Below are 26,604 nucleotides of genomic sequence, written 5' to 3'. Positions count from 1 at the left end.
GTGCAGCAGCCAAATCATTTGTCTCTTGTATAATCCTGGGGTTGTATGGGATATAAAGATAAGAATTAATCTGTAATTCTCTAATTTCCCAGTGCTATAGACTGCTAATTTAATGTCCTGTAGGAATGTCAAAATTTTTTGCGACACAGTAGTGAGAGCTTTGACAGCGAGAGAGCGCCTCCTGTTTTCAAAATATCATTGCTTTGTTTTTAAATCTTGTCGTCATTTTATAATATCACAGACATTATTATCTTTTTATATGATTTTAGTAATATAAGCTTTATATTGGGTACTGTGCTAAAGTCTGATTTCTTTGAAGTTCAGTCTTTCTTTGGACACTTTTTCACTGACCAATTCCAGAGGAATGCTTTTTTGATTGCTAAACCACTTTACACTGATGTACAACAGTGAGCGTCTGCAGCCATCTGTAAAACATGGAGGAGGCTCTGTCATGTCTTGGGACTGCATTTCATCCAATTGAGTTTGAGATTTTGTTAAAAATTATGGCACTTTGAACACAAAAACAGACCAGCAGGTACCGATCCACCATGCAGTACCATCTGGAAAACATCTGATTGTTAACAGCTTCATTTTTCAGCATGAAAATATAAAACTATGAGTCTCCCCAGCCCGCAGACATCAAAATTACTGAAGCAGTGTGGGATCAATTTTCTTTTAACTTTGACTTTCAAGCTTGTTAGAATTTTACAAACTCATAAATGAATGAGGGGTGGCTTAAGACCTTTGCACAGTACTGTGCATTAGCTATAGTTTATTTGAATGTGTGGAAAGGAGCTGAAACAATTAACTGTTTAAATAATTATCGAAAGAAATGTAATCAAGTTATTAAAAATTTTTAAAATTATTTTTTTCGGTTATAGCTTGTTAGTATGAAAAAAACCAAGACGTCTTATCTTACGGTGCTTAAAATTAGAGGAATAAATGAGTCATTTTATTGGGAAAAATACTTGATGGGTTACAAGCTCATGATAACTATCTATTACCCAGTTTTCTTAAACACCTAATGCTATTTGTCTTGAAAATCCAACCACTGTTTGCATGTTCTACTTGATTATTATGTTTAACTGACAGTAACAGCTGAATCACCGTGTCCACATGCAGGAGTCTCCGGCAGGCGAGCTCTCATCACCTTTGACCCCGGTGACTCCGCCCATGGAAAACATCAACGGCACAGATGAAATCTGTGACACGACTCCCAACTCAGACGCCCGTCCCGAGCCGGCGCAGAACGCTCTGGCCTTTGCACACAGGTACATCCCACATTATGATGTGTGACATTAACGCAGTCGTAACGACGTGAGCATGCAACTGCTGTCACAGTCATATCTAACACAAACAATGCTAAAACAACAAAATTAATATGATTGGTGGTTTGTCTGCTGTTTGTCTGAGGCACAGACATGTAGCCTGCACCTCCCTTCTTTATGCGTGTTCACCTTTATATGTTGCATGTCAGCATGGTCGTGAACGCCTTCTATTCACCGCTACTCTCTCATGTTTTTCCTCTCTAGGGAGCAGTTTAAGACTTGTCGGGTCTGCTCTTTCTGATAGGGATGTCAGTTCAAGTCCTGACTACTGCGACACCATAACTACGCAAAACAAACAAACGAACAGGAAAAAAAATGTTCAGGATCAAAGCTTTCAAAAATTAAGAGCCCGATTGCAGATCAGCAACAGGGAGGGTGCTCTTTCCAAAAACCTGATGCACTGCCTGTTTAGCAACTTTTAAAAAGTAAGGTTAAACCAGCACGCCAAAACTCCAGTAAGAACGAATGCGGTGATATGGGCGCAAGAGTTCTTCTTGAATTATGATCAGTGATATTTACACACTGGACCAGCAAACGATGTAACTTTGAGTGTTTCTCAGGTCTGAGAAATAATTTCACTTATTCATTTTTGTTCAGTCTGAGCATGCTCGGTGAGAAAAGCACATTTCTAATTTTGTGTATGCTACTGCGATGCAATAACATCATGTCAAATTCAAATCTCTTGACTGAGTAGGTGTTGGTGTCACCTCTATGCATGCACCAGTACTGTTGTGTACATTCCTCTGAAATGGATAACTCATGTTGCTTGTGATTGTTAATCCTGGTTCATATGCACCAGACTGTGTAAGATTCAGAGGTTAAAGAGTTGTGTAAATATTTTTGTTGTGTACAATGGCTTTCTGAAAAGGTGCGGTTGTGCGAGGCTCATCGCCAGAAAGTTGTCGATGAAGCATTTATGTAAGACTTATATAACACACTGTGGGTAGTGGGAGGCAGAGAGAGTGCAAGACAGACAGACAGAGACAGAGAGTATGTGTCAGAAACTGGGAATAGCGAGAACGACAGAGAGGGAGAGGTGCTTGTATAAAGTCTGTACATGAGTCACTCATACCTAAACAGCACAGCACCAACTGCACACACACTCTCAGCACAATAAATAAACTGAACAGACGGGAATGGGCAATCAGTTTGAGTTGTTCAACTGAGTGGTTTTCTTTTTTTCTGAGGAGAGGAAATGTTATCCAATGTCACTTGTAGTCCACTGTACACACGGGTCTTTTTATTTGTAAAACCTCTGTAACTTGTGCCACTTTGGTTATTTCTCTGGCTGCGATTCTTATTAATTAAAGATATCAATCAATATCAATTGCTTAATGTATTATCATTCTTTTGTTTTTTCATTTGTTTAAATACTGGCATATGACTGGAGAAGCTTTTTTAATATTTTAAACATACATTTTGAGATCTTGAATAGACTTAGAATACTTATTAAGAACTTATTAATGAGGGAAAGTCTGAGAAGTGTATGTTCACAAAATCCTGCCACCACACGATGATGTCTGTGAGGCTTCACGGATCTGTGAAGTGAGAGCGGGATGTAGAGAGGACACCCACTGCCTGCTGCAGCCTTGCTGCTCATGTGTCTATTAATGCTGCATGCGTGGGAGATGGGGTCGACTCTCTGCATTCGCGATGGCAAGTTGTGGACGTAACAAGCGAACCTCTGTCTCACGTTTTCTCAGAGGCATATGCAGTGAGGGTAGAAGCAAGAGCCATCCAAATATTTTACCACGTAACCCTTCATTTTTCTGTCTCTCGATGATTCACACTTTGCCAGTCTTATATCATCGGACTGTTCCCCGAACCGATGTGAAAAAGTGTTTTTTGACAGCTGGTTGATAGCAAAAAGGAGAAGGGACAAAAAAGGAATACAGTGTTTTTTAGTGTATTTTATGTGCTTACTTCTATGCTATTTGTGGAGACTCAGGCGTCAGTGTACAAAAAGAGTGGAGACCTCTGTGATGGCTTGACTCTTGGCTGTATATCTGTTGATGACGATGTTGATGATCATAGTGTATATGTGTAAGTACCGCACTGTTGCTTAGCGGGGCTGTGTAGGCAGGCATGTGTGGGAGCAGAGGGCAGAGGGAGGAGGGATGAAAGAAAGCAGGTCCACGAGAGAGTTTTTATATCTGGACGTGAGCGTGGCTTGGCAGGTCTGCACCGGACTCGCTTTGAATGGTTTTCTGAATATTGTAAGACCTTTTTCGTTGGGACTGCTGGTGCTGTGTGTGAATGGTGCTCTAATGTCGGAGGATGTAGGCGTTTGTCAGTGGGTTTGCGGTAGGCTTGCATGAAAGGAGACCGTGCCAGTGTCTCCATTCCACTTGTGCTGCCATGGCAACTGCTCAGCCTCCCCGCTTCTTGAAGGGCTGTGCGAGGAGAAAGAACCTACCTGGCAACCAGCAGCGGTCAGGACGCGCCAGAAACATAAGAGCTGCAGAAATAAGTTTACGCTTTGTGTTCGGTATCTTTATTGAGATGACGCTCGACATTGTGAAGCAGCAAAGCAAAAAACAGAGTGTTGATGCTCATGATGTATTGGCAGTGTATACAGATTATCTTCAAAACACAAAAAACATTCAGAATTTTGCTGGAAAAATAACATTTAATAAAAAAATTTAATTGGTTAAATAAAAATGTGAATCTGAGACTGGATTAAATCTGCTCCTTTAATGGCTGCCTTAATGATACATATCATCACAAAGAAAAAAAAAAGAGTTAATTCCATCGTATTTACAACTTCAAACTGATACAAACAGGGAATGATATTTTTTTAACATCACATTCATTTTTATATTTTAAAAGCACCAGAAATCAAGAGACACCAACTGAAAAACATCTATTTCTATTAACATTTCTGACACGTAAATGATAGTAGTTCAGTGGCACAGCAGTATTAAACTTACCCTCATTGTGTCTCACACACACTTTCCTCTCTGCCCTGCCATCCTCAGCCAGAACAGTGCTCAGGTGCCCCCCTGAAACCTCTGAGCCAGACTCGTTTAATGACGACGAACACCAGTGTCAAAACATCTTGCACTCTCCAGTTCTCCCTTTGTCGCTCTCCCTCGCTGTCTCCGTCTGTCTCCGTCTTCACATCTTGACGTCTTGCCTGCACTCTGGCTCTCCGAGCTGGTGCAGCGTGGGGTTTATACATTGGCGGGGAGGCATGCCTTGGTGACAGCTCTGCTCCATCTGTGTATGAGCATGTGTGTGTGTGTGTGTGTGTGTAGTTGGGGGGTTGGGGTTGTGTGTCTGGTAATATGTGCATGTGTAGGATGAGGTGTCGTCTCCCTCCTATGCGTCACACATGCAGACACACTTGCACTCACGGAGGGGGTGGCTGTTGTGTAAGAAGTGAAGGCGCCGTGGGAGTCCTGAGTGAATTCTTTCTGGGCTTTCTCGCTTTTACTCTTCGCAGAGTGGGTGTTACGGAAAAGTGGAGTGCTGCGGCAGTGTGTGAGCATATACGGTTGGGCTATACAGTTTGTGTGTGTGTGTGTCAATGAGGGGGTGGAACAAAACAGAACTGAAAACATTGTTATGGATCATACAGACCCTCATCACCCCTTGAGCGAGCTAAGCTTCCTTTTGTGTTTGCACCAGTGTGAAAAATTACAGTGAAGTATGTGTGGGAGTAGGAGTTCCTTTTTCAGGGATACTTGACTTGATGCAGGTGCTCGACAGAGTTTAGATCTAATGGCGCCAAAGTCAGACATTATGTGAGAGACAGGGAATAGATGTTACATAAATCTAGAGATACTGTATGCAGTGTACAGATCTAACAGGAGAGCACATAAGAAACATTTCCCTCCCTAAAGTTGTACTTACTAATACACTAGGAGCCAGATTTTCTTGTGTGTGTTTTTTAAGCGGTCCTGAGCAGTTTGCTCACCAGGCTTTCTGAAAGTGTTTCAAAGCTGTTTTCTTTGGACATTTCCAGTCCAGTTCTTATACCTGAGGGTTTTTGAGCAAAGAAAGCCACCTTATCCAAAGAATGAATTGTTGTGTCAATGCATAACAGAAGCAATTTCAAATTGTATCTTTAGGGACTTTGTTACTAGCACCCAGTCACAAAAACACATAATATGTTTCCATATATGTAGCAAAATCTATGACAGATGCCAAAAATCACACAGTTTGGTTAAACGCAAGGCTGTTTAACCAAAACCTTAGAATAACTTGGGATGTTGAGAAGCACCTTTGGGAAACCAGGACAAATGGAGAACAAAAGAAGTAACAGGCCTAAACAAAAAGTATCTACAGAACATGATCTGTGTCTGAAAGTCATGTTCGAAAGAAATATGAAAAGAAAAAAAAGTCCAGGAAAAATCTGACACAGGCCTGACTGTTTACTGAAGCCTCATCAGAAATGGTCTCAGTGGAAGATCAGGAAAGACTGAGTACATGTTGTGTTCATATTAGATAATGTTCAACAAAAAATTCACCGGATTTACAACAACAACTTCCAATCTATCCATCCTCGTATCTTTATCTGGGCTGCAGAGGGCATAACCCTGAAGTGATAGGGTACATCCTGGACAGGTCACCAGTCTATCACATAGAGACAAACAACCATTTGCAGTCACATTAACACCTTTGGGTAATTTAGAATCATCAGTTACCCTAACCCTAATAACTGCATGACTTTTAACTGTAGAAGAAACCAGAGTACCAGAGAACCCATTGCAAACTTGATCAGATTGTGGATTTGAACGCAGGACCTTCGTGCTCTGAAGCAACAGCGCTAACACCATGCCCTTGAGCTGTCAATCCAGACATAACAAAAGTATGAAAATTAGGCTTGATGCAGAATTTTCTTTATGTTTTTGTCCTTGACAGGTTAAACCACAATAAATAGCAACAGCATTTATGTTGTCATGGTTGTCTGCCTCTTACAACCCCAGTGATTTTCCTGTGGTTTGAAATCTCATGTGATCTTGTGAATTTCGTGAGTGCAGGCAACTAACCACACTTCCTAGATTGTATCATGTCATCTGAACAAGAACAAATTAAGTTGCAGATCCAACATGATTTGATTGCGTTCACCATAAAAACTTGACAATATTTTGTTCAAATGACAAGTGAACTTGTAAATGTAACCACCCAATTTCCTTTTTTTGAGTGTATGACAAGTTACACAAGAACTGGACTGAAAATCAGTGGCAACAGATCTTGTGCAGTGATGAATCTAAATTTTAAAATTTTGATTCAAATTATCTTCAGTATGCATGGAGGAAGTCAGGAGATGTACAACAGTGAGTGTCTACAATCATCTGTAAAACATGGTGGAAGCTCTGCCATTAGGCTGCGTTTCAGCCAGTGATGTTGGAGAACTTGATGAAATTCATTGGAATGACAAAGGATTTGAATCTTTTACATAATACGATACCCTTTTTAATGTGGAAAAACACTGCAAATGCATTAAAAACTTAGCTGACAGCAAAAAACCCAAACAAACAGTGGAACACTATCAGATTGGCCTCCCCAGTGCCCAGACCTCAACATTACTGAAGCAGTGTGGGATCATCTGAGAACAGAGAATTAAACAAAAGACAGCCAGCATGCAAAGAAGAGCTTTGAATATCTTTCCCAAAATCTGCAGAAATATTCCTGAAGACTACTTAATGAAATGTCCCAACAGTTTGCCTGAGAGAGTTCAGGCTATGTTAAAGAATTAATGTGTTTCATAACAAATATTGACTTTCAGGCTTTTTAGAATTGTACAAACTCTGCACCTATTTTCTATTTTGTTTGCTTGTATAATATACTGTTTGTACATATTTAAACAGTATATTATTCCCCATTTATTATATATATGTAATATATAATAAGATATATACTATACAACTCTGAACCTATGAATGAAAAGGACAAAAATAATTTTTTTGTAGGTGCATTAAAATCAGTCACATCACTTCGTCATCTACTCTGTGAGTAGCTGGACCAGATTAGGCTCCAGCCAGTCTAAAGGATATAATCTCAGATTATAGCTCATCTGTCAGACAGCTGCTTTCACAACTACTGCCCGTGAAGTGCTGACCTCCAGCCTGAGTGCCCACTGCAGTCGTTGTTCCCTGTTATCTCATGTTCGTGTATTTAGGAATATTCTTTCTAAAAGGTATTATTTATATTTTATACTGTGACATACAGTTTCATGGTCACGTGAACACAAAACAAATCATACTGACCATTTTCATTAGTTAAATTATATCCCTCTGTTGTGTTAACAGTAACAAATTTACCAGATTAGCTGGTAAGATTACAGTTAATAGCAGTTTTATAGAATAACTCAAATTATTTGGGAAAATTACCATGCACATGCATTCCTTTACACCCAATCATGTTTCTATCAATTCAGAGCACTGAGTTACATTTCTGGGGATTTATTCTAACCCTAACCAGAGCTACTACATTCCTAATCCTAATCTTAATCTTAACCCTTAGTCGGACTTTAAACCAAATCTTCAGGCTAAAATCTGTGGGCCTGCTCTTTGCCCCGAAAGGGTCCTTAAAATGTGAATATTTGTCGCTCTCCTCCAACTTTCAGGAAAATTGGCCTGGATGTTTTTGTGTAATCTTGTCTACACACAAACAGACAAATAAAAAAACGTAACCTTCTTGGTAAACTGAAGTAATCGTGCTCAGCTCAGTGAAGCCCAATAAAAGTACGGATTACAATGAGAGATGCAAACCTTATTAGATGTACAATGAAATGATCTAACAAAATAGAAAATGATAACTATGAAGTATTTTTTAATAATAATCTGCATTATTGTTCGATGGATTGATGGATTTTCACCATGCATTATCATGGAAACACGAGCACTTATCGTCTAATGTCACTGTTGGTGAACTGACAGCATGCGTTTCCCTGTGTTCTGCAGCCCGGCCATGACAAAACACTGGGAAGCTGAGCTGGAGGCACTAAAGGGGAACAATGCCAAGCTAACGGCAGCTCTGCTGGAGTCCACTGCCAACGTCAAACAGTGGAAACAGCAACTGGCCGCCTACCAGGAAGAGGCAGAGAGACTACACAAGCGGGTGAGCGAGGAATGGGGGGGCCACAGGGATGCTTGTTTGTTTTCATGTGTGATTAAATCATTTCAATTTAAAAAGGGGTGATCATTTGGTGGGGGTGCTCTGAAGTTGGGATGAGAGGGAAAAAGAATAAAAGAGAGTTGAGTGTAAGCATGCGGGAGAGTAAAGGGAAGAGGTCGTCTGGGAATGAGACAGAGAGCCTGTTTCTGTTACACCGGTTCCTCTCTGGATCTGAATAATGATGTCCACAATTTATTCTTGCAGGTGACTGAACTTGAATGCCAGAGCAACCAAACCCCAGTGATTAAATCCCAGAAGACTGAGCTCAACCAAACCATAGAAGAACTAGAGACTGCACTAAGGGATAAAGAAGAGGTGTGTGTCTGTGTGATTTTTCCCTAAAATGAAAAGGCTCATGCACGTTAAATTTAATTTACACAGCACTTTAATTTTTTTCTTACACCCCCAGGAAATGGAAAAGTTGAAAGAAGAACTGGAAAACATGAATGACCTGATGGAGCAGAAAGACACACTCACCCAGAAACTCGAGGTGAGTCAAAAGAGTGGGACGGTCTCTATCTTCTATCCTCCAAAAAATCGCCCCACCTTAATGAACTAACATGCCAACATCATCTCACTGTGCGCAGGAGACGGAGCTGCGCAGCCGCGTGCTCGAGGAGCAGCTGGCGGGTGCCGAGCAGAGGCTGGAAGAGAACCAGGAGGAGCAGGAGAACTTTAGGAAGAGCCTGCGGACGCTGCTGGAGCTGCTGGACGGCAAGATCTTTGAGCTGACGGAGCTCAGAGACACCTTGGCTCGGCTCATAGAGGAGGCCAGCTAGAAGACAAAGTTACCTAAACTTCACAGACAGAGCCATATGACAACTTACTCTGACACCTACCCACTATGCCCCCTTTTCCCCTTCACAACCCACACAGATTAAAATGAGACACTGCCCACATTCATATTTCAGTCAAAAAGGGCAGCTGTTCCCCTGTTTTTTTTTACCTTGCAGGCATCCAGTTCCTACCAACCGCAGGCGCTCCTGTGGCTCGCGACGATGCAGGGTCTACCTCAGCTTGCCTTCTGATGGGCTGGTGTAGGCATAACATCGGCTGAACTGGTAGTTCCTGCCCCCCCCAACCTACCCCCTCACACACACACACACACACACACACACACACACACACACACACACACACCCTTTCGCAAAGAGTTAACTTGAGAACTGTGCCTCAGTGCCATCTACTGTTTGACTGGGAGAGCTGCACCACAGCTTGCAGCATCACACCACACCGTCACCCCCCCTCCCCCCGCTTCCACTCTAAACTGCACCCCCACCCCCACCCCGCTCCCCCGGAGGGGAGCGTTGAAAGTCATGTGGAAATAATTGCTGTTAAGACTCAGAGAACTGCGCCAAAGCTGCCAAATCCCCCCGAAAATATTGTCCTCTAACTAGCAGATGCTTTGATCCAAAGTGACTTACTGTACAGACGAGAACTGAACGGAGAAGCCCCATGTTTGAGCTCGGGCTGCCAGAAGAGAATTAAAGGATGACTCTCAATACAACAAATCAGTCAGTGTTACCTATTTGTCTGGAGTAACATCACAGCTACCCCCTCCCCACACCCAAAATCCCAACCTGGGAAAAATATAGTTCGGTTTACTTCTGTATGTCCGCAGCCAGTTTAAATTCCTATACGATAGACGACTACTAAATCTTCCAGAGGCGTTGTTCATGCCACACAGAAAGTTTCGGGTGTGTGTGCCCACGTTATATTCAACATGAAAGATTTCTGCATCCGGACTGCTTCCACCATCACAGACCTGTCTTCCTGCCAAACTCAGTGTGGTGTGTTTTTCTGAACAAGGCCTGACATAATGTGTGCCTTCAAGCACATATGAGTGGAGAAGTGTTTGTATATAATATGTGTGTGTGTGTGTGTGTGTGTGTGTGTGTGTGTGTGCGCGTGTGTGTGTGCGTGTGTGCAGCGAAACATTGTGGACAATGAGGCCGCCGACACTTAACACACACACACACACTCTCACACTGAGCAATACCAGACAGGCTCTTTTCGACACCTTCTATCCGACTCTATCAGGTACTTTACTCAGTGGACTCATGCAGATATAGGTCAAATGCAACTAAGCTGGTCTCCCCCTGTCCAACAGAAAGTGTACTACTTTTGACCGTAAAACTGTGTGGCAGCCCTGTCTGGTCGAAGTAGTGCATCGTGAAGGGCTTCTAGAGTGTCATCTTGGTGTTCGTAAAATCTCCACCCTCGGTGAAACTGGCCGCAGGTTTTCACTCCTCACTGGTGAATACAGAACTGCACTCAGTTTCTATTCTTTTTTTACACAGAATATAACACTGATGATATAATTATAGAAATGTACAAGACAACTTTCTACTCATGACTGCGTTTAAATGAATGGCTGGAAGACTCAAAATGCAGTAACGCCTTGGGGTGGCTTTTTGTTGTGTATTAACCTATGAGTGTTCAGCCTGTAGGTTGAAAACAGCAACAACAAAAACTCTTCTGTGCATTTTAAATCTGTTAAAAAACACAGTTTTACACATTCTGTACCCAAATATAGACTTACTGTATACAGCAGCATTTATGCAGGTAAAATCTAAAGCTGTACCTTAAACTCGCTTCCTTAAAATTGACTCCATTTCTAAAGTGCACCTTGTTTGCGCTTTATTTCACTGTTATAACTCCCTCTATGTATTAGATTTGTATTAAGTAATACCACAGCAGCTTTCTGCAGGTTAATACACTGGAATAAGTCTCATGTAAAGGGAAATGTTACTTTTTTTTCTGGTTTAACGTTGATGGTTGAGTGACAGAGATGGAATACCTTAATATTAATGCTATTGTTAATGAATGCCTTTGTACAGTAGTGGATAAGAAGCTTTTCATTCTCCTGTTTTGTAACTTATGGTATTTAAATGTAGGTATTATTATTGTATTTAGAGGTATGAGAAGACTGGCAATATTTTTGACTATTTAAAGTAATTTTGAACTCATGATATTAAAGAGGTACCTCAGGCCAACGATGTTCATAGACTGGTGAGACTTGTGAGTTCGCAGCTGAAGGGATTTATCACATGCCGGTGACAAACGATCAGGAGACATACTTGTTGGTGCTTCAGCCAAACTACACCCTCTGTTGAATTCAAAGTCAAAGAAACACACCTCTGTGAACTAAGAAATGCTATGTTTTTTATTCAAATACAGTGACCGCGGCGTTCAGTGTGTGCAAAGTGTTTGGGCTCTGTTTTTTTTAAATCGAAAATATTCATTAGACAATCTCAGAATTTGCTTCACAAGGTTTTATTCAAATGCAAGGGCAAAATTGTAAATTAAAAAACAAAACAAAACATCAGAATAAATGAGAATGCTAGGAAAAGGCAAACAGGTATTCTTGGAACAGTTTGTTTAGTAAGTCCACTGTTTTAGGCAAGCAATCTAAACTCATTGTCACCAATGAAGAGGCTTCATTCCTTTTCTCATATTTCATTATTTTGATATTGCACTTCTCAAGTGACTGACAGGTATTCAGACAAAGGATCATATAATCAGCCTGTCGATTACAGGTCTTTATAGGAAGCAAATGCATCAGAAAAAAAAGATTTGGCTGGAAACACGTTGGAAATAAAAACAGGACACAAACTAAGAAATGAAGTGCAAAAATACAGCTGTGTCGAGGTTATTTATAGATAAAGGTAAGTGCACATGACAGTCAGGTCAGTCAGGTAAGAAACAGCCGGTTCACAGGTGTGAGCCCGCTTTCCCAAAGGTTTTAAACACACTGCTGACCACAGATAAGAAGAGCAACATAACTTTTAGCACTAACATTGGAGAAACTTTGTCCTGGTCAGTTATAGTGAAGTCGTGTAAGGTCTGAGTTAGTCTTAGACTAAAGTCGGGTCAGTGTCTGTTTCATGCTACATGATGAGGGTACCATGGAAGACTGTTGTGCCTCAGACTGGCTCTGCCAGGAAAAAAAAGAAACCATCTTAAGCACCGAGCTACTTTCAAGCTATGACATATACACCCGTGCCTGTTCTTTCTGCCTTGTGATTAATCTGTGAATGGCTCCCAACACAAGCTTAAGAGAAAAAGCACACTACTTTTTATAATTATTATTCATTTATTTATTGCATTAAAGCTGTTTAAGACAGTGCATGCTGAAGCTCTTCCAAGCTCAGAGCCACACTTGTAAATCCACGTCTTTGTGCTATGTTTATGCAGATTCTTGTACTGTCTGTCCAAAAATTCAGGACTGAGTTTATTCAGTGCTTTTAAACTTACTTAGCTTCTAAATATATATTTTCCCCCAGTGGTTAAAGCATAATAATTGTTCCTGTACAGATAAAGTGATTTAGAATTTGTACTATGTATCATCAAAGTGCTCACACCATTTTCTGTCACTGAAACGATTTTGCACATGTTGGCTGTGAATTTAGAGTGTGAGTCCATGTGTGCATATCTTCACTTCCAGCACTGTGAGTAACAGGCCTCCTACTGTGTTCTCCTGCCCACCGAGTGCAGGGAAAGAAATTTGGAAAAATGCAATAAAGGGGAGGAGAGAAAGTGGAGAAGATGGCAGGAGAAACTGCATCAATCACAACCGACTGCTCCACGGCCCACATTGACTCCCCACAGCGCAGAGAGAATCTAGCCTCCTACGTACCATCCATCACTCAAACAAGCATGACCAGTTTCACTCCTCCACCGTGACTATCCCTTATATGAAGTTTGGGAATCACCAACTGAATCTACCCACGAGCACCACTGACACTAACCTTGACCTCCACCTCACCAAACAAACTTCAGTGACCCCTCGTCCAATCCTCTCTAACCGTAGGTGTCCAGCTTCAGATTAGAGATGCTGTTAGATGTGACAAATAATGATAAACCTTACTGCACCCTCTATTTCTTCCACCCGCCCAGCCATATGCTGCGGTCGAACAGATGGGTCGATACATATTTGCTCACTCAGAGAGGCTGTGAGAGTCGGGGGTGGTGAGGGCCAGAAGAGGACAAGAGAAAGGGGGAGGGGCGCAAATCTGGTGCCACAGAGGCAAGGATTTAAAGATGAGCACTGGTCCTTTTATTGTCAGACACGCCCATGCCCACGTGATGGGAATGGGCCAAAACCAGATAGGCAGCATAGTGAGGGGGCAGCTTGATGAAAAATATCAGATGCTGTAATGATTTACAATCTGGACACTAAATCCAGTGATCCCAGTTTGAACTTGTAAACTATTCATCGCTCAGTCTCCCAAAAACTTCAAATTACCAGCAACGCACATCTTTTATGCTGTAGGGTGAGTGAAGAGGTCACACAGCTCATCAGCACTTTCCATATACAGTTTCACAAATAAGTGTCAGTGCAGTATGTCAGCGAGACAGTACATTTGATATAAATAAAAAAGTAAACATGGAATCAGTACAGTCTGATGATGGGAACAAAACCACAGTGACATACAGTAGTAGTAAAAACATAATCGCTAACCATCGTGAGGATGTAGTGTGAAAAAGAAACTGAAAACAGATTGACCATAGACCTTTGGAGCGTTTGGTGAGTTGGTGATAATTGTTGTGACTCTCTGGCGTAGTCACTGGGTACATGTGTGGCTGAGATGTGTGTGCTTGAATGCGTGATTGACTGTTTGTGTGTGTGTGTGTGTTTACAGTACAGTACAGTGTGTGCAGTGCCAGAGGCTGAAGTCATCTGTGTTACGGGTGCAGCCCTGAACCCTAGCTTTCCCAGTCGTGGGCGGCCAAACCATCGTCGTCCGAGTCGGACTCTGGTGAGGCCTCCTTGATGCGGCGCAGCGCCTCGTGGATGCTCCTAGTCAGGGGGTCGGTGGAAGGCGGGAACTCTCCCTGGTCCTTTCTCTCTCTGCAGGGAACGCGACGAAGTTTGACCCCCTTACGAATTTGGGCCAGGATGCTGTTTGGGTCATCGTCACCCTTGGCAGGAAGCAGGGAACGCTGGTCGACCTTCCTCAGATGGAAGCTGCCTCTCTTCAGGGAGGCGAGCACCTCGTCCATGGGGGAGCTTACTGCATGTGAGCAGGGGAGAAAAACACAGACTATGATTGGCTGCTGTAATTAGCTAATGTGAATACTCAAATTATTTTGCTTATTAACAGTCCTGGTACCTTTTCTGTTGTGGATGTCAAACTCTGGGGTCTTCCTCAGCTTTTTGCGGGCGCTCACCAGTTGGCTGCTGTCAAAGAAGCGAGGGATAAACGGGCCAAGCGGGGAGAGAGCGAGCTCTTCTGATACACTCTTCCCCCCAGCCTTCTGCCCCCGCCGCCCCGGGCTCCCAGAGGGCGACAGCTCCTCCCTTGTTGGTGGCGGGGGTGGAGGGGGTGGTGGAGGAGGAGGGGAGATAGGGGATGCTAGCAATGAGGACAAGGAGCAAGGAGAGCAGGAGGAGTCTGCAGGACTGGGCACAGGCAGCGGCGGAAGCGACGCCGTGTACGCCGTCGTGGGCTGAGTGGTGAGCGTGGAGCTGGGGCTGGGGTCCGTCTGCACGCTGGTACTTAGACACAACGGCTGGCCCTGCTTCTGCACACAAACAGAGTCCGCGCACTCCTCCCTCTCACTCAAGCTACTCATTTCCACGCTTCTTCGCTCTCTTCTTGTGCTGTGAGCCGTGCGTAGCCGAGTGGACTTCAGAATCACCTGACCTGGGTACCGCTAGAAAAAGACACAAAGGTGTAGGTGAGCAAAAGATAATTACATATACTGAGACACCTCCAGTGAACAGGAGGGCACATACCTGTTTGAAAGTGCGTAATCTGTCCAGTGTTCTCTGCCTCTCCTGGCTTACTCTGCTCCTCTTCCTTTTCTCATCTTCCTCTTCTTCATTTTTCAGCTGGTAATTCATGAGTTTAGAAGAGGAGAGAGATGATGGAGATGCTTTAGCAGCAAAAAGTCCCATCATTAAAAAAAACCTAAAACAACTTCTACCTGGGATGTGGGGTCCTTTTGGAGGATTTGGCGTCTCTGCTGTTTCTGAGTGTGGTTGGAGACACAGATTTCCTATCGATACACACACCATAACCAATTTAAACAATCAATAAAAACTCACAGTGATGAACATACCATAATTATATATATGTATACACATATTTGCTTGGAGACATGTGTCTTTATAACTTGTTGTAGAGAAAATCCAAATATCTAGCACAGAAGAGCTGAACAGGATTGCAACCACAGTATTAGCAGTCACTTCTTCATTTTGAATAGGCTTCATGATCCAGGCTACACTTCAGGAATGAAAATAAAAGCTAGTAAAGCACACACACCCTCTTGTTCCTTAGATAGGAGCGTTTGGCAGTGATGCGCCCCCTCCTTGCCTCCAGCTGTCGAGCGCTGACCTGAAGTCTGCGCAGCTCTTCTCTCTCTGCAGTATTGTCCTCTGTTATATCATCCGCACTTTCAAAGGTGTCATAGTACACCACTTCATCCTGACGCTCTGAAAGCACACATACACATAAATATAAACCATTAATGTACAACCAGAATTCAGAAAGTCTTACAGCAGTTAATATAGCAGAAATTCTACTTCAGGACTCTCTTTAAAACAGGATAATTAAGATCTTGCAAACAAAAAGTAGCTGCAGTAGAACCTGTCATCTGTCTACGGATGCTATCTAACTGAGCAGTGAGGAGCAGCTCTTCACACTGTAGTATCTCAGCCTGGATGTCATAGAGCTGAAGCTGGAGCTCATAGTACTTGGTCTCCATGTGGTCTAAGAGGGCCATCGCGTCCTCACTGCTACACAGACTCTGCATCTGGAAGGAATGAATGTAAAAAATAGAAAACGGTCACAAAACAAAGCATGCTTAGTAAGCGTGCCTGGCAGTTTCATTTGGTCGTGAGCGTGTTACCACACCTCTTCTCGAAGTGTGTGTTTCCTCTGCTCTAGACAGATCTCCCTGGCTCTCTGGAGCTGGAGGGTTTCCTTTGCAACTGAGTAGCGCAGCCTCTCCATGCGCTCCACCGCCGCCGTCCACGAAGACTTACCAAACTTACGCTGATCCAACTTCATACGCTCGTATACACCTATGGACAACAAAACACATTGCACAGGTGGATGAGTGAAACGTGAGAGTGACTCATTCAGTCTCATCCTCTGGTACAGTGTGTGGGCACGTCACCGCAATTTCTTTTCCCTCTATGTGATGACTAAAGTCTAACATAAAAGGAAGGCTCCTTACAATAACACAGAGGGAGACATCTATTGGCCACATTTGGATATTGCATCTACTTTCTTTACAGTCGTCTCTTCAAGCAATTAACTTACTTGATTTTTCATCTGATGAATTTGAGATAATAAAAGAATGAGTCAGCTGTGAAGGAAAACATGAGAAAAGAGGGACACATTGTGGAGTGACCCTGCACTGACAGAAGCTGCTGGCAGAGCTGGTTGATCAATAGGTCGTCCTTGTTTTCTCCTGTTTCTGTTAAAGCACAGCTGTCTGCAGTGTCTCATTAATACCACATCGCATTAGCCCTGGGATCAAAACCACACACAGGTCAATAACATGCCAATGTCTCTACTATGTGTGTGCGTGTTCTCTGTTTGATTATTCAAAGTCATCCTTCTGCTGCTTTATCGACTTGACGTGTCAGTGATGGCAGACCGTACCTTTCTGGGCTCTGGCAGTGATTTCAAAGTATTTTACAGTAAACTCTTGGATGTTGAGGACGGCCTCCTGAGCCTTCTTCTGCCAGTCAGAGTCTTCCTTTTTTAGACCTTCAATGCGCCTCGGGCCCAAGTAGTCATTCTCCATGGAAATCTAACGAGAGGATATGCACACATTTTTTTCAGCAAGATTAAAAAGCGACATTTAATATTTTTCTGTGATGAATAAAATCTAAAGAAAAGTAAGTTTGTTTCGTTTTTTAATAAATCTTATTAACACTTCTCAAAATAACCCTTTGGATACAGTATATAGTGTGCTGATAATAAAAAATGAATAATCATTGAATAAGAATAATAGAAAAAGATTAGGAAGCAGCTGCTGTGTACACAGTGGAGCCAAATCTCAATGACAAGTTAGCTGCCCATTCATAAAAACATACACCTTTAGGATAGCACTGCTTCTTTTCCATTTGAGATCCAGAGTGGTGGTGGTCTAAACTCCAAATATCACACATTACTAAGCTACTGCCACTTAGTGGTAAGAGCAAGTTACACAAATGGTTCTCCTAAACTTTGGAGTCACTGTGGTATACATAACAGTACAGATAATCTCCCCACACATAAAATCTGTGTGGAACGGTTTTAAAGTTTAAACACACACTCCATTTAAGTGCTTTCACCACAAAAAGCAGGCCTGGAGGGGCAGCCTCACTCCCACACACAGAAGTACTGGCAACTGTCATGAAATTCCATCTTCTCTTTTAGTTTAGTTATTTTTAATTACTGTGTGCACAGTCAAGTAAGCATGTATGCAAGTAGACATCTATAACAAAAAGTAGTGTCAGCCTCACACGATCACTGAGATTACAAAAGCATGTGCGATGATGAAAAACAAATTTAAAAAAAACTTAAATCTTAATTGTTTCCGTTGTTTTATTGGTTATGTTTATGGAAGATAGAATAATGTCAGTTGAGCATGTAAATATTAATATCAACAAATACAGTATGAATTACTGTAATATTGTATTTATCAATATAATAAATACAATATAAAGTTGTTTTTAATAGCTTAACTGAAAAGGCTAAACTTTCATATATTCTGTATTCATTACATGTAAAGTTGATATTTCAGGGGTTTTATGTTTCCATTTTGATGAAGTCAGAAATCCACTATCTAAAATTGTTAGAATACTTCATATAGATTTTTATTAAATTACTATTCACACACTCTAAAAAACTCTAGTTCAGCATACGCAGCCACAATAATGCAGTCCAAATTATGATCAACTTTAAGCCTCCTCAGTTCTGAAGGCTAGATGTTCGCACAACCTCTGTACTCCTGAACCCAAGACAACATCAGATACATCTCACGTAGGTGTAAGAAAACAATAACTGGACCTCTGCTCGCTGGTCCAATGTCCTCTTTTCAGATTAAATCAATTTTGGTTTTTTGATTTCCAATCAAAAAAAATGGCTTGAAATATTTCACTGAAAGTTAATCTTCTAGAATTAAATTACAGGAAGTCTGAACTATTTTACAACATTCACATTTTTTGAGATGCACTAGTGCAAATTTCAGAAACTAATTAAAGCTTGGATCAGTTCAGCATCACACCATTTGTCATTTAATTATCAAACTGCAGCATCATGGTTTAGAGAGTTAGACACCAAAAAAGAATAAACAATCCATCACTAATGTGGAAAGCAGGCGAGTCCTTTTTTTGTTTTGTTTTTACACAAAATCAGAATCAGAATCGCGTTTATTAGCCATGTATATGCAGAGACACACACAAGGAATTTGGTTCCGGCAGATGGTGACTGTGAAGCACAACAATGTATATCTCAACAATGTAAGCAACACAATTCACCCCCCCCCCCCCCACACACACACACACACACACACACACAAGCGTATGGATACAGCTACACATGCATACACATACATACACAAACATACACAAGCTGTGTAAACCAACCATAAACAAACCATCTAAATCTTATATACATAAAATACAGGATAACAGAAATGAAATGAAGTGAAATGAATACCACAGAAATCATAAGACAAACAAGATTACAGAGCTAAACATCAACTGGCTGACCCTTATTAACCTTCCATCTCTATTCAGCATCTTCCATATTGATTTGTGCTACTATATAGCTAAGGTTACAGTATATAAATAAATATTTCACAAGAGGATCTCAAATGCTCTCAATCTATATGTTAACTCGGGTACAAAAAATATGTATAAAAAGTTCTTAATTAAGATTCGTCTTTCCAGTGTTTTTCACTTCACAAAAAATAACCTTTGATCAAGTGTTTTGATATTAAATGCTACTCCATCACAGAGTAGACAGACATCAGTCCTGCCAGTTCTGAATCATCAGTTAACCTAACATGCATGAACATTAGAAGAAGAAAGAGCACTTACTCTTGTCTAACCATTTTGTGAAGATAAAAGAACTTAGTCACTGAAAGTCTTGCTGCGTAGTAGCTGCAGATGCTGTAGGCTATAAATACACCCGGATGTTTGAGTGTAACCCACTCCTACCTCCCCCACTCTGGTAGGAGGTTCCATGGTGTAATGGTTAGCACTCTGGACTCTGAATCCAGCGATCCGAGTTCAAATCTCGGTGGGACCTGCATATTTTGTAACCTCTTTCTCCCCTCTTGTTTTCTGGCAAAGCCTCGATTCTGCTGACATACTGTTGAGCAGACTAAATGCACTACAGAAAAAATCCAGAGAGACAAAAAGGGAGGTTCTGCTCTACTTATCAGAGTAGTATATGTATGCATCTATACCATACCCATACATCCGACCGACTATCAACATAGAGGATTAAAGTTGCTAACCTTCTCTGTCTTTAGTTGAAGGACTGTGATTGACAGCAGCCACATGTGAAGTGGAAAGCTTTACTCAACAATCCATCCTTCCATTCAGACTGGTCCTTTCTGAATAGTAACAACCTCTATTGATTTGTGCTTCTGGACATAAATTTCCACCCTTATTCCTAAGAATTAGTTTCACTAAAATACCTGAATTCACTGAATGTGGTGGAGTGATTATGCTCACAGCAGAGACAACAGTTTGACTCATACACATAAGATTTTTTTTCTATTTCATTTGTACTATTATTAATACTAAAAACTATTAATTCAATATACACAATATTTAATATCGATTATTCTTTGTTATTAAGCTGGACTCAATTAGGTTTATACAACAAAAAATACTCAGGGTTAGAAAAAGGTAATTGTTTGAGATAAAATACAGCGATTGTTACTTCTTTCATGGTTCAGATTCCTGGTTGCCAGGGTGACAAATCCCAGCTGAACAGTGTGGACAGCATATTGTATGTGCTGTAGACGTAAAAAATACTTCCTACTGGTTCTGTTTCTTCATTAGGTCCTATAGGTGTACCTGCAGTACACCTATAGGACCCCACACAACATGATTTATTCATGTCTCTGTGAGAATACGGGAAATTGGAGATCCATTCACTCTGACAGCATTTCACTCACACACCACCATAAGTTTTTCAGGTACTGTGGAAAACTTAGAGGAAGGTTTTGATCCAAGGATGGGAAAGCTGTTTTTTCTTAGTAGATGGATATCAAGTGGCAAAGTTAATATCCATCCAAAAGACACTGAGGTCTTATTATTATTGATGTGCTGCGTGTGAGTCATGGAGCTAAATATATATGTGCCATCAGCACTGCAATGATTGAACAAAGCTTTTCCACCATTTATCCATTCACCAGCATTCATCTTCCCTTTGCAATTAGATCCGTCTCATCCCCCTCCCACTGTGTTGGAGCTTATCAGAAAATACAAGATAATTTGTACCGTAATACCATAATACATCTTCGTCAAACACACACATACACAGTGTTGCAGACAAATGGAGCAGGCTCTATTTTAGGAGACATGAGAATTTCCTGTCAGGTCCGTTGTGTTTTATGATCCGTCCACGTCACTGACTAAATGCAGAAATAATATGTAATTTAAACATAGCAGCTAAAGAAGAGGTCAGAAAAACCCACACAACTCCCATGATCTACAACAACAATTTGTGTCTCATTTTATTTTTATTTCCTCCTGGTTATATGTCACCAGTGTTCTTTTACCCCCTATGTGTAAAATGTTTGTTTGCATGCAAACTATGTAAGCTACTTGGATTGACTGAAAGGGCTTGGTAAAATGCCGAGAGGTCTTGCAAAATTACTGGGTCACTAAAGGATTTAGATCCAAACCTAAGTTCAAACAAATTCCCACAAAATATCAAGAATGCCTCTCTGATTCCAAACAAGGGGAAATTGTTACCTTGATCTGCTGCCTGCGAAGCATGGCTAGTTCCCTCATGTCTCTGAAGGGTTGCAGAAGATACTGGTACAGCTGTGTGGAGGCCTCCAGCAGACCTCCGTAGGCGTGGTCTTCTTCCTCATATAGCTCCAGTAACTCCACCATACTGTCCATGGTCTTGTGCTTCTCCAGCAGCTGCATTTTATACGTGCAAGAAGTTATTTTTCTTAACATCAACAACTTTTAAAACACAGGAAAACAGCGCACATCGAGCAGCTTACAAACATACTGCAAGTAAGGGGTGTTTCCATGATTTTTAAAATAAGGTGGGATTGCACAAGAGCAAGGTGGAGGGGGCGTCACAGGAGACCAGAATATTTCCAGACCAGCCTGGAAATTGTTTTATATTGAATAAATTATAAAGTATTTAGCCCTTTTAATTTAGTTAAAAAGCCTTAAATCTGATTTTGGACCATAGTACAATATATCTTAGCAAACATACTCAAAACGTAAAGATTAAGCAGAGTCACATAAATGATATCCTAATTATTTATTTCATTAACGACTGTATCACTTCAATCTTGCAGTGAGATGTGATATTGAATACTTATGCACTGTTGGATAGCTTTATTTGCAATAAAAATGCCTAGAATAAAATATATATTTTTTCAATCTGCAAAATAAAATCTAAAGCTTTAAAATACATGATATGAATGGGATTTGAATCCAAACAGAATAGAAGGGAGTAAAAAGCGAGAAGATTATTAAAACTATGACTAGACTACAAGGATGCTTTGTGTAACTGTAAATAACAGGAGTATATCTGAGCGTAGTCTCTTGCTGCATAGACTATGGCTAAGTGAGCAGAGTCATTGCAGCTGCTGGGAATAAGATCGATACATGCACATTTTTGCCAGACTGAATAATCCTGTAGGCTACCAGCAACACCAAAATAAGCATTAACTCATTCCTCAAATGGAGTGAGAGGATCGATAGGCCAGTGTGTGTGTGCGTGCATGTGTGTACGTGTGAGATGTCTGACAAAATAAACAACTTCTGTTTTTGAATGAGCTATAGAGCGCTGTCACTGCAGTCCAGGGAGCTCAGCCTGTGATAAACAGTTGAATAAGATCAGCAGCTCCTCGAGGATGAATCCTCCGTCGAGCAAATGGAAATCCCAAACTGATAAACACTTACTGAAGCAATCAGAGGGATGGCTCGGCTGTTTAATGTTTTCAGATCAGGAAAAGGGCAGTAAGGCAACACTTCCTCTGTCTGATTTTCTGCCTTTTTTATTCTGACAGCGGGAGTGGTTGTGGGACCGTCTGTGTGAAACGACATGGCTTCTCTCACTCGTGTGCGCTATTCAGTCTCTCTTCGCTGCCAAAAGCAAAGCAGAGAGGAAATGCCTCGGCCAGAATAGTCACATAAGCACATCAGTATAAATGCATGTCGTTTCAACTCTAAGTTAAAAAAGACATGAAATGCATCACGCTGTGACTGCGATCATAAACACAGCATCTTTAAGAGGAGCCTTCTATCCTTTTTCATTGCATTTGCAAAACGAATATAAGTGTATTGTAAGAAATGGTCTCACTAAAATTAGCTTTTAAATAGTCCATGTAGTTCAAAGAAATCCGGGTAACACACCAAGGTTTATCTACCACTTCCACTGTAACGTTATGAAGAAGTAACACTGTTGAAAACACTTCCATTAAAGGCCTCTCTCACCTGTTCCCTCAGGGGCCTTCTCTCACTGTCTGGCTCCACAAGTCAAGGATGCATTAATCTACCACTGCTGATTAGGAGCACAATGCGAGAGCCGATGAGCATCAATACCTATTGCTATTATGAGCTTTTAACCAATCATTAGCTGCTGCTTAAGTGTGCCAGAGGAGCAGGCCCAGAGCATGGTGTCTGGAGGGTGTCTGCACTATTAGTCAGAGTCCCGGTCAAACATTAAATCATTGCAATTTGAAATGAGTGATGTTATTAAAACAAATATTACTCCTTTTACTTCAAAACATCTTTAATTAGCATGTATTAAATAAATGTCAAATTCATTTTCAAGGCCACAAATCAGTCAGACTCATAATTTCAAAATGAGTTAAAGGTCATAAACATATAATGAGGTTATGTGCTCCTCTAGCATGAATTATATTTATAATGTTAACTTTATGGCTTACAAATTCACCTCACAATCAAAAGAAACCAGTTTTGATCCCAGGTTTGTGTGTGGACTGGATTCGCTCAGCTGTATAAGCAGACTGCTGACTCGCTGTGAGTTTAGTACAGCACACTGCAGTGAATTTTTATAAAAAAAAAAACCCCTTTGCTCTCTGGTGAGACAGCATTATTGGGTACTCCACCTTATCTCTGGAGAAAAGGAAAAAACTGAAGCACTCTACCTGTCATTGACTGGGTGTCTCTTGTATTGTAGAGGTTACACTGTCTTTTTTTTTTTTTTTTTTTACCTCCCGTAACTTCATGTGATCTGTTTTTTTCACACTTCAGTCCCCTTAGAGTTTTAGGTGAGTGAGATGGAGTTTTTCCTTCCCACTGTCGCCAAGTGCTTGCTAATAGGGGGTCGCCTGATTGTTGTGACAATATAAAGCGCCTTTATTTATAGAGTTCTAACTTACAACATTGTTGTTGTGAGTTAGAACTCTATAAATAAAACTGAATTTAACTGAACTTTGTTCTTTCTTTCTAACCTCAGAAACTAGCTTCCTACTCAAAGGGAACGTGATTCTATTTGTCTCCTCTCGTCCTGTGCCGTCTGTCCTGTGACAGTAGTGGAAATGAAATGCCTTTTTGTTTTCATTAATTCTGGGTTTATTATTTTTAGTTATTACGCATCGTAGTGTTTTTTTTTAAATTATCATTTAAAGAAAAATTAAACCTTAAGGCTATACTGGAGGATGCATCAGTACCCCTGGAACTTCTAATTCTTAGCTTTAATGACAAACAAAACACACTAATGCAGTATAATATATGCATAGATTGATAGATATGCAAAAATAAATAAAATAAAAACTTCCAATCTTAACTAATCAAGCAAATAAATCTGGTTTCAATAGTTCAGCCATTTCTGTTTAACTCTTTTTTGTGTGTTTTAAGTGTGCCTGCTATAACTGTCTAACCTACATAGAACAGATTTATTATAGCAAAATGGAAATGACCAAATTAGCCTCTCTGAAGTGTTTGTCTCATAAGTTTTCTTGCTGTATTCATGATTATTCAAAGCAAACCCGGAGTTAGTGTCCTGTACAGTGACTATTATTCTAGCAGTTCTACATCCACTTTGGGAGTTTTTGTGCCTTCAGCATCCTGGTAGAAGAAAGAGCTCCAGCTTGCATACTGGACTTTTTTTTTGAAGTCTTACTGTAGGTGAATCTCATGTAATATTAGGTTGGGGGGTTTTTTTGTTGTTTTTTCTGAGTTTGTGTGTTGTTAAATTTTGTACATGAATAAAATAAATACCCTGTGCAATGAATCGGGTCTGGTAAGTGCAGCGCATCTTAATTTTCCAGATGTGCGGACACACTTGTGTCACAGACAAGCTGTGGGAGGATCTCAAAACTCACCTCCTGCAGATGTTTATTTGCTCGGCTGAGCGCCTCTTCGTACCCGGACTGCCTCAGTTCGCTCAGGCTTTCGTAGTACTCATCCGGGTCGTCATTTTCCGTGAAGAGAACCTGGGAAAGTATCTTCCAACCGCAGGTGTCGAGCGCGTGACCCAAGTACACCTGTAAATTGAAGCACAGCTCGTCCATTTCTGTTTCGGATACTTCCGCCGGGCCGAACAACACCGTCCACATCCCGGCCGGCTCCTCTGGAAACACCGGCAGGCATGGCTCCAGGACGGAGTTTATCGAGCACAGCTGCTGGTGGATTGCCCGAAGGTCCTGAAAGGAGAAGAGTCCGGCCCAGCTGCAGTCCTCCCTGCTCAGACTGTCCAGCTCCTCCAGGTCCAGGCAGTCCAGTGATAGAGACAGCTGGTCCTCTCTGAGTGATTGTAACGCGTCGGTGTCGGGGCTAACCCGCGAAGCAACGGGTTTAGTCGCAGTCTGAATTTTGACAGGACTATGTTTTGACAGGGACTTGGTTTTAGGGCTGCATGCTTTAGCCTCACTGGCTCCTTTACTAGACGCTATATCCCTGACGGGACTTTCGAGCCATTTTGTTTTGTCCCCCTCCAGACCAGTCACCTCCACAGGAGGGTCCCTACCAAAGCTTCTCCTCTGCACCGTCCTGTTATGACACGTAATGGCAAATTTGCCCTCCACCTCATTCCAAGCGACGATGAAAACAAATTTATGCTTCTCCTTCTCCTCAAACGCATTCGGGCGAACGGCTACCCACCCCGACTCCAAATTATCCTCCATTGTAAAGGACATCTCTGCCAAGTGATGAAACGGGAATATGCTGCGGTGGCACTGTCTGGGAGTGGGGCGTGAAACGGAGAGCCTCACAGCGCTGTAACGTCGTTTACCAAACCGTTTGCTCTCCGAGGAGATTTCGCCTGGGGGGCTATCCTCCTTCGCTCGAGTGGATGAATTTGAAGCAGTGCGGTTTCATGTCCCATCTCTGGCCCACCTGCTTTCAACTTGGACGTCTATCGCATCATCGAGCAGCCGTTACCTCTGCCATTAGCTTTCCCGGCCGTTAAAGACTCGGCTCTGACACATAACAGGCGCCCGAGTGTTTACCAGTCCAACGGTCGATCCGCCTGTCAGCTGGGTTCTGTTATTCTCTCGGCTCCAGAGCCCCTTTCTAATCATGAAGCACGACACCAAAGCAGACATCGTTCAGATACGCCACGCCGAGAGCACACATGAGCGTTACACGGGGCTCTCTCCGGTCTGTGTGAAAGGGTAGCATCGTCTCCAAACTCACATTACCATGTTGTCTTCAGTGTTCGCTCAGCAGGACCACAGACGCAAAATATGATGCCTTCAGGTGCACTGAGATATATCGGAACTATATTGATAAACTCGGAGACACGGGGAAATAGGCAAAACTGAGTGCTGAAAGCTACACTGCGGTCTATTTATGAAACATTGGAGACTTTATGTAAATAGAAAGAGCGGTTTGCATTAACGTTTGTAATCCCATGGAAAGCTGCTTTAGCAGCAGTTACTTACCATGTTACTACTGACTGCTATACTAATGCAAGCCAGCTTTGAGGACACTGAGTCTGCATTGCTGTATCCCAAAAAGCACGTGAAC

The 26,604-nt window shown here is 41.7% G+C and overlaps 2 protein-coding genes and 1 non-coding gene across 4 annotated transcripts in view; 2 read left to right on the top strand and 1 right to left on the bottom strand.

The window, feature by feature from the left end:
* Positions 1-11,653, top strand: part of homer1b (homer scaffold protein 1b) — a 29,816-nt gene extending 18,163 nt beyond the window's left edge. For both annotated transcript variants that reach the window (XM_085294204.1, XM_085294203.1), the window contains 5 exons: positions 1,123-1,271; positions 8,240-8,396; positions 8,658-8,768; positions 8,863-8,943; positions 9,041-11,653. In XM_085294204.1, the coding sequence (XP_085150330.1) occupies positions 1,123-1,271; positions 8,240-8,396; positions 8,658-8,768; positions 8,863-8,943; positions 9,041-9,232 (690 nt within the window). In that variant the 3' untranslated portion in view covers positions 9,233-11,653. The remainder of the gene's footprint in view (positions 1-1,122; positions 1,272-8,239; positions 8,397-8,657; positions 8,769-8,862; positions 8,944-9,040) is intronic.
* A 60-nt stretch (positions 11,654-11,713) lies between these two features.
* Positions 11,714-26,328, bottom strand: LOC146562456 (junction-mediating and -regulatory protein-like). The gene is made up of 10 exons (XM_085294202.1): positions 24,960-26,328; positions 21,394-21,567; positions 17,072-17,222; positions 16,316-16,485; positions 16,049-16,214; positions 15,725-15,894; positions 15,387-15,458; positions 15,196-15,291; positions 14,570-15,113; positions 11,714-14,470 (listed from the first exon to the last, which is right to left on the bottom strand). The coding sequence occupies exons 1-10, from the start codon at positions 25,770-25,772 to the stop codon at positions 14,163-14,165; spliced, it is 2,664 nt and encodes an 887-aa protein (XP_085150328.1). The 5' UTR covers positions 25,773-26,328; the 3' UTR covers positions 11,714-14,162.
* trnaq-cug (transfer RNA glutamine (anticodon CUG)) lies at positions 19,640-19,711 on the top strand. The gene has a single exon. It is a non-coding gene; the product is annotated as a tRNA-Gln (tRNA).
* Positions 26,329-26,604: the final 276 nt, after the last annotated feature.

This window comes from Mchenga conophoros, linkage group LG12, assembly GCF_057382185.1.
Source record: "Mchenga conophoros isolate Kocher_MC1m ecotype Shallow Benthic linkage group LG12, M_conophoros_male_GT1.1, whole genome shotgun sequence".
Classification (NCBI taxonomy): domain Eukaryota; kingdom Metazoa; phylum Chordata; class Actinopteri; order Cichliformes; family Cichlidae; genus Mchenga; species Mchenga conophoros.
The sequence above is the reverse complement of the archived record's forward strand: the minus strand, read 5'-3'. Positions and strand labels throughout refer to the sequence as shown.

What these genes read in the sequence shown, in the direction of transcription:
- LOC146562456 (XM_085294202.1), bottom strand. Translation starts at nt 25,772, where the DNA reads ATGTCCTTTACAATGGAGGATAATTTGGAGTCGGGGTGGGTAGCCGTT. An exon ending in CAAATAAACATCTGCAGGAG is followed by an intron (nt 21,568 to 24,959) that starts GTGAGTTTTGAG and finishes TATAAAATGCAG; the next exon opens with CTGCTGGAGAAGCACAAGAC. An exon ending in AACACACACTTCGAGAAGAG is followed by an intron (nt 16,215 to 16,315) that starts GTGTGGTAACAC and finishes CATTCCTTCCAG; the next exon opens with ATGCAGAGTCTGTGTAGCAG.